At 34.6% G+C, this 13,441-nt stretch overlaps 1 protein-coding gene across 5 annotated transcripts in view; it reads left to right on the top strand.

Annotated features, from left to right (window-relative positions):
- The window catches only part of LOC138710918 (clavesin-1), a 401,261-nt gene that overhangs the window by 317,089 nt on the left and 70,731 nt on the right, over positions 1 to 13,441 (top strand). The window contains exon 1 of one of the 5 annotated variants that reach the window (XM_069842114.1): positions 934 to 1,084. The exons of the other annotated variants lie outside the window; for them this stretch is intronic. Within the exon in view, the coding sequence (XP_069698215.1) occupies positions 1,066 to 1,084 (19 nt within the window). The 5' untranslated portion in view covers positions 934 to 1,065. Of the gene's footprint in view, positions 1 to 933; positions 1,085 to 13,441 lie in introns of those variants that run through there. 5 annotated transcript variants of the gene reach the window in all.

Here is a 13,441-nt window from a genome sequence, read left to right as displayed (position 1 = left end):
AGTTCAAGTTTCATAACCATGCATAACAACCGGAAATATAACAGTTTTATAAATTCTGTAATGCTCGGGAAAAGTGACACAAGTCAGCTTCGACAAACATTTTTTGATAATTTATTGACAACTTACGGAACATCTGTTCGCTTGGAAAAATACATAGGTATTCCTCCCATTATAAATCGACATAAACCAGTGTAAGTTGTGAATAAATTATCAAAAAAGATTTGTGAAAACTGACTTATGTCACTTTTCCCAAGCACTGCAGAATTATAACTGGATGACAAAAGCTTCTCAACCGAATAATAACAGGCATTTCCCATATTTATTCGGCGTTGATTAGTGTTTACTTTTAAAAATATATTTATACTATATGCCTCAATTCGTTGCTCTACGCGAGATGATACAGGGATCTAGCTATGTCGTATCATTCTATTATTAATCCATGCCTTATGTAGGAGATTTGAAGCAGATTATAAATATTTAGAAGTCGACTACCACCATCGGAGGATACGTGGAAGGGAGAGATATGGAATACATATTCAGTTTTTATGGAAGAGAGATAAAACTCTATTACCCTGTCGGGAATCAAACCCGAATGCGTTATGTTTGTAGCAAAAAACTGCCGCTTGAGTCATAGTACAAGACAATTATATGCATATCGAATGTGAATGTTAAATTGAATGCATGTTTCTTTTATAGGCCTATTCCAATTTAAAAACCTGTTATAAATTATGTAATCAAGGGAGATGTGATTGTATAATTATCTAAATAGAAAATGAGACAATATACAGTATCATTGAGTTTGCAATTCTGAAGAAACATCAATAACATTTCGATGAAACAAACAGCAGGATGCTCTATTCATCTTGATGTGTCCACATATTTTCAAGGCAGAGATTCCCCTCTGCCACTTTCCAAACTGGAAGAACATGTTTTTATACACGACTGCCAAGGCTAGGTAACCGACTAAAGTAGTCAACGACGCGTGACAGTGTTCAGTCTCCACCTGTCAGCTGGAGCGGTAGTACGTTGTGGGCACTGATTGAAGTCGGGTCGGAACACAAGAAAATGTCTTCAAGGGATGAAGGTAACATATGCATTACTGCTGCATGTTGAGTTAAGAAATAACTGACAGTGTGGTAGAAGTATAATATATTACTTTGCAGCTAGGGCTGACTATTGTCTATTTTTAAATATTCACTTGTCTTTTTGCCATTATAAATAGATTTTATATATATTTTTATATTATTTAATCTCCATTGATTTTGTTAGATAGATAGATTTATTCGTTCCATAATATTCTTATATTTTGCTTTATAGCATAGAATAAAGAACATGTCCAATTCTTACGTTTAAATATAAATGCAATGCATATAAAATGCAAATATGAAATATGTACAGAATTAATACCTTAATAACAATAATATGTTATACAATGTAATACGTTTACCATTTAATAGTATTAAAATACTTACAGAGTACTGTGAAATGTCAAGAATTCATCTACAGAATAGAAAGTGTGAGATATTAAGTATTTTTTTAGTTTTACCTTAAACAATGCAGGGTTTTGGCTATGATTCTTAATGTCTTCAGGAAGACTATTGAACATTTTTATCGCCATGTAACGTACTCCCCTTTGATAGCATGATAAATTTGATGAAGGCGTATGAAAATCATTCTTTCTGCGGGTATTTATACTATGTATGACTGAGTTAGCTGGAAAATTTTCTTTATTACATAAGAGGAAATTTATTATAGAGTATATGTATTGATTTGTTAAGGTTAGAATCTCCAAATTTTTTTTAAAAATAATCTACATGATTCTCTAGCCTTTGCTCCAACTATTATTCTAATGGCTCTTTTTTGTAACAAGAATATATTTTTACTATCTGCAGAATTTCCCCAAAATATTATTCCGTAGAACATAATGGAATGAAAATAGGCAAAATATATTGTCTTTAAGATACTGCTGTTTAGAAATTGTTGTAACGACCTAATTGCGAAGCATGCTGAGCTAAGTTTGAGGGTTATTTCTTTGATATGATTTTTCAGTTTTATTGTATTATTAATATGCAAACCAAGAAATTTGGTTGTTGATGTTTCTAGTAGAGGTATATTGTTGATAGTTGTGTCCAATGTTTCAGAGATTAAATTTGAAGTGGTTTTAAATTGAATTATGTTAGTTTTATTAATGTTTAATGCTAGTTTATTGGTTATAAACCAGTCATAAATTTTAAGCAGAATTATTTCTGTTTTATATTTGACTGTGGCAAAGTTCTTGTCTGTAATTATGATACTTGTGTCATCTGCAAATAGTCTAGGATAACCTATTCCTTTTATTATGGGGTCAAGGTCATTTATAAAAATTAGAAAAAGAAGAGGCCCTAATAGCAACTGAGGTTAATTATAAGCCATTTTATTCGCATTTCTTATCTGAGTAGAGACCATGAAATAAGCTTCCATTTTCATTTCATTGTATTTCATAGATCTTACATTAGCACTGAAGTTTTAAGATGTGGAACAAGTCAAGATTTTATAAGATTACAATTTTTTTTTCCATAACATCATGCAAAAATTAAAATAATTATGGAACCTCCGTTTCCATTTTCCAACTGAAGTGGAGTTAATATCACAGATATATTTTAAACATTTAACGGAGTATTACAATAAATTAAATGATGCTTATGTCAATAAAATTATTAAATAGCTAGAAAATCAAGAGGCTTCAGAATATGAAATGATTATTCTGTAAAGCCCAATAGCTTGTTTGTCACTGTGTAGTACTGGTGGTATTATTATTATTATTATTATTATTATTATTATTATTATTATTATTATTATTGCTAATCACACATTTGACGTTTTGACCAAATGATCGTCGTTCTTGTAAGAATTACGAACTTTTACTAGTGATTCAGGAATTGCCAGGATTCAAGTCTAGTTAAAGATGGGATTTCTCGGCATCGGTTCTGAGGTCCACTCAACCCCTTATAAAATTAAGTACTGGATTCTTTTTATATAAAAGACAGTCAGAGAATGATTATTTTGTGTATCTAATTGTCTAATGCCTACCCACTTCACTTGCGTAATTCGAATTCCGCATACTGCGGATAGCTGGCAGGACTGTGATCCCTTTTCAGGTTGCACACCACTTCGACGGGCCACGTTATGTATGATGTGATCTATGAAGAGTTATTTCGTGTACTAGGGTGAGTGTGAGTGTATGTGTATGTGCTCGTGTAGATGTAGTGTAGGGAATGGATGAGGATGATGGTGAGAAGGAGAAACCCGGTGCCGGCACATACCCTACTCCTATCGAATAGCACCGAAGAGGCAGACGGATGAATCACTATTAACAGTGACATATGCCTTCTCTTCATATGCACTGCTGAGAGATTTTGGATTTAATCCAGGCATATCGGTGCACAATTTAGTGATTAGAAGTCCCGAGGTAGAAATTATAGCTATATGAAAATTTCTGACCCCGCCAGGAATCGAACCCGGGCCGATTAGTTTGGAGGCAGATGCGCTACCACACAGTTAACTCGGCGGGATTCGGAGAATGACACTGAAATCACCCCTTTTTGCTTTCAAAACCTGGGAATCCTACCTCTTTACCTCCCATGCGCGACAGTGATGTGGCCGCGAACTTTTGTCTTCGATTAGTAACTCCAATAATAAAGCTTTTAAGTAATGTGATCATATAACATAAAGTAAACGATTAAAATAACAAAGGCACGCTAAAGGCAAAGGTACATAGATGTCGCTTTGAAAGGAAGGATAAAGAAATTTACATTAAATTTTCTCCTAAATACCTCTGATGTAACATGTTAATTTTTACAGTACATCACTGGATTGCACTGCAGGAATATTACAGCATTTGCTTAGAATAGTGTGAGGTAGAAAGAGTATTGTCAAGTTCCCGTTTTTGCTGGCGGCAGGTAATGACCTCCTTTCTTGACACGGCATTTGATAATGCTTCCACTTTCAACACACCTGTTTATGCGAGGACCTGATGCCACAAACAAATTTCTTCACTTATACTAAAGAGAGCGTCAGAAAGAACGGATGGATTTCAAACTATTGATACGCAGCGAGGGGAGGGATACAGTGAGGGGAATCACGACTGTTGGGTCAGCCAGAGAATGCAGTTTTAGTTGAGAATATGGTGTTGGTCTGACATACAATGTGCTTTCATTGTAGAGACATTTTTGAAAAATGAAGAGTCTGTTATCATCACTCAGGACTCATTTCGACATCGGATATCACGCTAGGGTTCCAACTCGGAATACAATTTTGCGGTAGGTGGCTTCATTTCGTATCATAGGTTCAACATTAAAGAAGAAATCACCTGGACGAACACGGAGCGCGTGTACACGTGTAAATGTGGAGACAGACACTAGGTTTTCCGGCCACCTCAAAGATCAACCCGCAAACATGCTATTGCACTGAGATTGTCCTGGGTTACGGTATGTTGTCGCGCCCTGCTACTTCTTTCTTTGGGACCATTTGAAGGCGTAAATTGTAAACATCGATCACATATACTGGACGAACTGAAGACTGCGATTCGTGAAGAAATCGTAGCAATTCCACCAGCTACAACTGTGAAAGTGATGACGAACTTCAAACAACTCCTCGATGCCTGTATTGAAAGCCAAGGACATCATATGGATGATGTTGTTTTCCATAAATAAACTGCATGTATTGGTGAATCTGTTGATAACAATAAATTTTTGGTTTGACGAATCCTTACAATTTTCTTGCCATGTGAAATCCATCCGTTCTTTCTGACGCACCCTGTACAAACGAGCACATTAAATTTGTCATAGCGTCTTTACTTATTTGCATTGTCGTCACTACAAAGAGTAAGCAATTTTGCCTGTTCTAGCATCACAGATCACGGTCTCTTTGGCGAAATTTCGGGAGAGTCGAGACTCTTAAAAAAATCTTGGTGGGCAACTCACCTAGGAGAACCCAGTCCTCGAGGAAGTGGATTGCACGATAGGCATTTTCCCCATCCGCGGAATAAAAATATTAACCCAGTTCCCGTCACAGGAGAAAGTGTTGCGTGTTCTATAGCACGCGACACTGAAGGTTTTTTTTTTGACGAAAAAAGTGGAAAAATGGTCTAATTTTCCGAGGGAAGGTAATTTTGAATGTGCAGAATTTATATAGGACGTTAGTTGACTTGAAAACATACAAGAAAATAGCTAAAAATTGGAAAGAATTTAAAGATCGGTGTAGGTAACCTAAAAGTGATTTAATACGTTAAATAAAAAGGTAGAATACTTCAAAAGAGCGCGAAACGCACATTTCACTTCACTTAGTAGGCTATGTGCAAGGCATACCAAAAGTCTAAACTAGCTTAACCTAACCTGTCACAGATTCGTATATGCTAGACCAGCGGTGACCAAAACTTGAGCTGCAGTGATTAGGCCTACATGCGGCAGACAGCCTATGAAGTATGGAGACTGAGGAAAGGTACTTGGCGTGAAAACTACAACCAGTGTTGGTTCCTGTACTAACATCTTGATCAATCCCACGAATAAAAATCTCAAGCTTTGCTGTGTCAGTAATGTCACTGCTGTCATCAAGAGCCACTGAATAATATTAGATTTTTCTTGCTTTTTTTTTTTTTTTTTTTAACCTTCCTCTTGAATATAATTAAGAATTTTCTAAATTCTTCTCTCGATTCTTGGTCGACAAATTCGTAGTTTTTCAAAATTAAAAACTTCTTATGAACAAGTTATTTAAGCTATTTTAATCATCATCATCATCATCATTTAAGAAATTCTGTTCTATTAAGACTTTAGAGCACGAGATATTTCAAACTCCATTAAGTAATTGAGTTCCCTACATTTATTTATTTCATCTTTTTCTTCCTAGCTATGATTTAAGATATGTCAATTCCTGGCGTTTAACAGTTCGTTGGCACATAATATTGAATCAGTTTTTCTATAATGTTATTATTAAACGAATAACTAATAAATAGTTTCCCTCATCTAAAGATTAAGAAGATTAAAATTGAGATAAAACCTAATAATTTTATCCTTCTAGGGAGAAGATTTAAAAATATCAATATTCATGCACGTACAGAAGAATTATAGAAACACATACTTAGTGGTCAGTAATAATAATAATAATAATAATAATAATACATTATTCAGCGTGGCAATTAATGTTTCTATATACTCCTAATTGAACCGTTGAGCAAAGTAAACATATTACATTTTGTCCGACAGAACAGCAAAAAAGTTATCCTTCTCATTCTTTACGAAACGACCTCTTACTGCTTGTAGAGACAGAGTTTGTAGAGAGACATGATACCGCCACTGCTTGCCTTCAGTACGTGAAAGAAAAACACAGCAATGTACAGGAAACTCCTCATACCCGTTTGAATATCTGTGATTAGCCTACACGATGTAATCACGACACCCGCTTTGGTCACCGCTGTGCTAGACATAGGAAAACCTGAACTAACCTAACCTGTTACAGATTCCCGCACCTAGAACAGAAAACTGCAAGTTAGAAGTTTCAGTGTCCCGTGCTACAAGAAATCCAAGTGTTTTAATTAGCTGTAATATTTTTGTTTCGTTACACAATAGGCCTACGTTTAATTGTAACACTATAAGGAAAAATCACATTTTTATGGCCGAAGACTGGCAAGTTAAATCGCATATCGTAATCGGAAATTCACAGCAACGTTACTTGTTCACTGGTTCGTATGTGCTATACCTATTGTTATTGTTATTATTATTATTATTATTATTATTATTATTATTATTATTATTATTATTATTTATTTCGGTGTGCTCTAAGCTAAAGTAAAATATAAATTGTATTTAATTTCATTAATAAAACTTCATAGTAAGTGCATTAACATACTTCCCTCCACGCATTTCAATTTCTTCGTTGTTTATATAGCCAGACCGCGTCTACCCTTCTGTATGAATTGGTAAGCAAAAGTGGTGCCCCATTGCCGATATACTAAGCGATGATATACCGAAGAAGGTACGCCATAATGCATAATATCTATATTTTGCGGCCTTCTTCCGCATAAAAGTCGCATTGTGTTCGCTTGGGTTTTCAATGACACGTCCTACGGAAGTCCCCGTAAGATATTTTCTACGAAGTGTCAATATTTTTCAAGCACACACAGCAATGATAAATTCCAGGGGTGACCACTGGAAGAGTTCAATCTTTAGGGATAACTCTCATCTTCTAACGATGTAGTGGTGATTTTCTAATGTTTAAATTCAGCCACTTCAGCAATTTAGAACCAAATCATCACCTTAAGCGTACGTAGAGCAGACCTATTGGAAATTATAATTAAGACTAGTTCAACACAATAGAGCTTTACTTTAGAAGAAAAGTTTTGGCTTTTACCGCTTATATTTGGACTCCCAAGATTCCATGTTTTATCACAAAGCTAATATAGTTATCAAAACCTCAATCATCACTATCTTCCTCGATATATATTTTGTGTCAAATGTTATTTATCATGTATTCTTATGTCAGAGTCTCACAGTAGCGGTACCGTTAAACTAACATATACTGTAAACAGATATAAGATCAGTGTGTTTAACTTGCTATTATGTTACGATAATTTCGTATAAGTAGAAATTAATTCTCAACATAACTATTTCTTTCCATTACAAGCTGTTTCTTACGCTGTAAGAGTATCTCTCGATTGGCGGTAATACCAGCGAATAGGGATTATAAAGAATGGACACTGAGCTAATTTTCCTGTGTTTTGTTTCTCTTTGCGTCAGCGTTTAGTTCCACTTTCAAGCGCTAGAGGTTAGTGTAATCGAACATACGCTAAGATAATAATTGAGAATAGAGTTGAGACACAGGATCCAAACATCGCCTACCTTATTGCATAATCCAGTAACGCTTAGCTTCAAATAGATTCAAGTTAACAGCTTTTCCTTATTTCTCGGTGACAAACTAGTTCTAATAATATTTTTTTATATTTCAGATATAATAAATTATATTATAAAATAATATACATTATAAAATTATGTATCAAATCGTTTAATATTTGTATATATTATAATATAGGTATATGGTTTTACTTCTCATAAGAGTTTTGTTTTTCCATTTTCAGCGCTATCAAATCATTACATATTTTAATTGTTGTTGGGGTCAACGTCTCAACTCTCATTATAAAGGAACTCTAGAATCTAGACATTACAGCTAATGATGGGTTTATTATTTTATGGATCCAATTTATTTTATTTGAGTACATAATGTACCTAGATGTATTAATTATGTGTTATATTTCCGCTGTGTCGACTGCTAGCTGGTGTGATGTCAGCGCCAACTCTAGGGAGAAAGCAGAATCTCACGCTTTAGCTGGCTTGAAGGTCATTGAAATCAGTCCGGCTACATCAAAAGTGCCGATGCGAAGTGTCCATTCTTTATAATCCCTATTCGCTGGTAATACGAAGTAGAGTCGTGCACAAAAAGATATAAATTATACATTGATATTGAACGCCTGGCGCTGTAGTTGGTATGCAAAGCTCTTCCGTCTCGCGGAATGTCTCTGTATTCGGTTTAACGAATATTAGAGTTGTTTCTGTCTTTGTGGGTAAACTGCAAAGGTAGACCGTATTGAACCATGCAGCAGTTATAAGAGCCCTTGCAAGGACGCGATTATCATAGTGTAGGCTTACTATTTAATTGATAATTCTTCTCTCACTTCAATCAACCAACCACTTCAGATCAAGGTGATATTACACGATGCAATGCACATGTAGAAACAGTTTCGGAACTATGAAGTTATTCGATATCTGCGTCTCGTAGAGCAGCGGTAGAGAGCTGGCTTAATGATTCGAAGATTGTGAGTTCGAGTCTTGTTCAAGTTAATCTTATTTTGTTATCGTTCGTTAGCGATATAAATAATATCCAAGTTATCATATTTTGTATTCTGTTATCGTTCTTTAGCGATGTAAATAATATTAAAGTCATCACTTGCATTCTGTTATCCTTCTTTAGCGTTATAAATAATATTTAAATTATAATTTTATTTTGTTATCGTTCATTAGCGATATAAATAATATTCAAGTTACCGTATCAATTGTATTCTGTTATAGTTCTTTAGCGATATAAGTAATATTCAAGTTATCATTTATATCCTGTTATCGTTCTTCAGCGATATAAATAAAATAAATTTAATGTTATATTTGAAACAATACAGTTACATAATACTAATGTTAGTTTTTTCTTATATTATTACATTATACTATCCTGTAACACAATAAAATTAGGACTGACGAGGATTTGAACCTGAGACGTTGACATCTAAATTCCAACGTTCTTCAAACTGAGCTACGGGAGCACAAGTAAAGAAGCATATGCGAAAAAATTGGCCCAATCCCCCTCTAAGACGTTCTGATGGTTTGTGGAAACTCGTCCAGGATGTCTGGAATGCCGAGGCTGAAAACTGAAGAGATTAGTCGATTCCATCCCCACTCGACTGCAACATGTGATCGAGATGGGAGGAAGATGAACTAAATATTGAATCGTGTCTTTTTTTTTTTTTTTTTTTAATTTTCTAAGACAGACGCCAGTAAGTTTGTTTTGTTTATGCCAAGAAATATATTTTTGTTGAATATAATCTTTCTTTCCATTTGCAGCCATAATGTCATAATAAATAATGATTAATTCATGGCATAATACATTCATGAACCTGATGTTAATTACTGGAAGTCATAAAAAAGACAGAAAAAATTATTTTCTCTTTCTCTTAAAAACAAAACAAAAAAGACATAAAAAGCACCAGCTTGCGTTTGAACGCACGACCTCACTAATACCAACCCGAAACGCTACCAATACGCTACAACAGTAAAGTGTTCCAACAACATGTAACATCGCGTATTTCCGAATTGTAGGGGAGATATCCGAAGGGAACTTTGCTTCTAGAGAGCGGCCACTTTTTCTTTTGCCAGCTGTACGTATTTAACCCATCATTTCGATGCCTGAACATAGTTTCCCCCTGACGGAGGTTTCAGTACCTACAAGGAATTTAGTTACACTTATTTTCCGATAGGGTAGAGGAACAAGTGGTAAACTCATCGTCTCAAACGCCACCTACTATTTATCTAAAGTATTATTAGGACACGAGAGAAGAGAAATTTGGTCCAGAGGCTCTAATTTAGTTTTGAAAGTTTTTAATGTTCTAGAAAACTCCGACGCGAGATACACGGTTTAAAAGTCTCTCTCGGAGAACTAGCGTTCCGAATTTTTACGTCCTGAAAAATCATCCATCCCACCCGGACGATGAATTGAGTTTAGTCATATGAAGGGGTGAGAATGATGTAATCACAGTTTAGTATATACAATTGCGAAGCTCAATACTTACTAAATATGCAAACATAGACAGTTGAAATATGCATCCATAGATAGTTGCTCACCACCAGGATCGCTACTATCGCCTCATCACAGAGACTTTCCCTAGCAGACGATTAAATGTATTATACTTTTGATATCGTGTTCTTTTGAAAAATTAATACCTTCCTTCCACTACTGAAATACGAAATACATAAGGTTATATTTTTTCATAAAGTATATATTATATTTTATAAACTCACCTTCCTGGATCTTTCGGAATGATAACACTGACCTCTTTTTCTTAGAATTTATAGTGCAACAAACGTCTTCTTGTCCCATATTATTACTCAAATTATTGTATTTTAGCCATTTACAGTTATTACAACCGATAACGAACATTTCACAGTTTGCACAACTGTTCACAACAATGCGAAATACGGCACAGTCAATGCCTTTTCGATCTAGACCAGGCCGTAATATATGTTCGGGTTTTCTATTTCAGTGTATGGAGCTCAGTGAATTATTATATTGTACCTTTATTGCGTATCATAGCTAAGTTTTATTTAGTGTAATGTGTCCATAAGTTCCCTTTACTTCTTGTTGCATAATATGTTGCAGAAATAATTACAAAACTGTGTTATTTTAATGTTAACATAATCTTTTCGCATCAACATTTTAAGTTTAGAATGGAAGCTATTTTGAGTTTTAATAAAAAAGAATTTATATTGTGATTTTAATATAGCACATCTACCTTCCTTGATAAAGACAGAAAATTTATCATACCACTCTTATGAAATTGGTGTACGTACGATTGTTACTTCATCTCTTAGGTAGTAGATAAATACAATAATTCAATACTCAATTGTAGTATTAAAATACAGACAAATTGAATGTGCGGAGTATCATACATGACATTATGTTTAATTATAATGTATAATTGCGAATTTAGGAATATAAGATATAGTAAACATAACTTATAATGTTTCCATATGAATGGCAGGGCATTGGAGACCACTAAAATTAGACAGAAAAGGGCAACTGGGACAGTAAACATAACCTATAATTTCAACATATCTAAATATTCGTGCGGTGCAACTGAAAATTATTGAATCGTGCATAAATGAATGTACAAGAATTTCGCAATATTTAATCGAAAAATAGCAGGTATCAGACATACGAACAACGTAATTTTCACACCAAAAATAATATTACACCTTAAGTCGCAAGGAATTGTGTCTGAAGAGTCTCTTAATCATTGTTTTAAATTTTATTAATGGAATTACACTACATTTTAGAGAAATATGTTACTTTTTATGCATTCCATTTAATTTATATGGTTGAAACGCCGCCCTTCGTGATCGGGTTAAGCGAGTCACATGGTCTGCCTTACGGTCTGTATTAGATCACGATGGCAGTGACACAGTCTATTGTTCCAAGTACACACAGCGCTCCAAGCGGCTAGCAACTATCGCGAGAAATGCAAAAAATCACCCCAAGCTTCGCGACTGTATATACTAGACTGTGATGTAATCTTAAGCCACATAGACAACATTTTATAGGGGAACGTGTTGAAGGTTTAGAATCCATTGCTATTAGGTGCGGTATCATAATTTCTTCGGTGTACTGTATACTTACGTCATTTGTTGAGTAATTTTTGTAATATTTTAATAGTAGCTTCCCTATATGTGTAAGAAATGAACTCAAACGAAAAAGACATTTTTGTTAAATGTGGCTTTGGACTATCTCATTTCCACCCCTTCATATATCAAAGACTGCAAATTTCATATGAACTTGGCTTTCACATCGTACAGTATATAATTTGTATGTGTACAGAATTATCTGCTAAATGTATCGCTGAATGTGTTAACGCTGATCTGAAACGAGTAACAATTTCAAAGTCTATTTGCCGTTGTTTTACAAAGATTCTTCTAATTTTTTGGGTCGTATTGTCACTGTGGACGAAACCTGGATCATCTGTGCGATCCAGAAACTGAAGGAACAAACAAGAGTGGAAATACTTTGGTTTCTTTAAAAAAAGTCGGCAGAAAAGATTCTCGCATGAGGTTTTAAAAGAAAAATGGAATAATGACACAAAACTGCGATGGGATTCTTCATTATTTACTAAGTTTCGGGGAAAAAAGTTTTTGGAGAATCGTCGTGGTAAAGTCTTTAACGATATGCTGTTCTCGCAAAACAATGCACCCCTTCACAAATCACCGATTGCGTTGCAGAAAATTGATGAATTTAGCTTCGAATCGATTGACCATTCCCCATACTCGCCAGATCAGTCCCCTTAGACTATCACCCATTTATGAAACAAAAAGAAATACTGAAAGTAAGGAGACTTTATTGAAATGGGTACTTTTAAAGTGTAGTTTGCGATAAGTATTATATTTTTAAAGGCTTATAATTTCTTTATGACCGTTGTGCTAATTGTATGTATGGAGTTTAAAAATGATTATTAGAGAGACATAGTAACTTTGTCCATGTTTCACTTAGAACTTACGAATACCGCCTCGTATGTACTCTGAATAGATTCTGTATTTAACTTTCTTTTCAATAGCTGGTTTTTATTTCACATCCGTATGTTCTGATTTTATTAGTATTTCAGTACTCGATTATCTGCAGGGCTGATGTACCACATACCCTCCTCGGAGACTCGTGTTACAATCTTTGCAAGCCTGACGTGGAGCAGTGACGAAAAAAATGAAAACTGGTTTTCGTAGAATATTCTCCTTTTTTCGTCATTATCCATTGTGTCTGTATAATTTACAATAATAAATATCGCCGATGATGAAAGTAATTGTACATTACTGATAAATTATTAGATTCGTGAGTGAAATGACTTCAGTAGGCTAGGAAACGACAGGAAACTGGCGCCAGCGTTTGAAATCAGGCAAGACGATACAATTACCTCCATTCTTGACCTTGGGCCAAGTCCATGAGTATTTTGCAGAGTGCATAATGATTTGCCTTTGTGTAGAATCTTAATACACATTGCACTGACGGCACCACTATTTCCTTATTTTTTATTACGGAACAAATTGTTAGGTCTTTGATGAATTATGATGGAAAGAATGATTAAGAATTTGATTAGACCAAACTGTAA

Source organism: Periplaneta americana, chromosome 12 (genome assembly GCF_040183065.1).
Source record: "Periplaneta americana isolate PAMFEO1 chromosome 12, P.americana_PAMFEO1_priV1, whole genome shotgun sequence".
Classification (NCBI taxonomy): domain Eukaryota; kingdom Metazoa; phylum Arthropoda; class Insecta; order Blattodea; family Blattidae; genus Periplaneta; species Periplaneta americana.
Note: the sequence above shows the minus strand (reverse complement) of the source record. Positions and strands in the feature narration are given on the sequence as shown.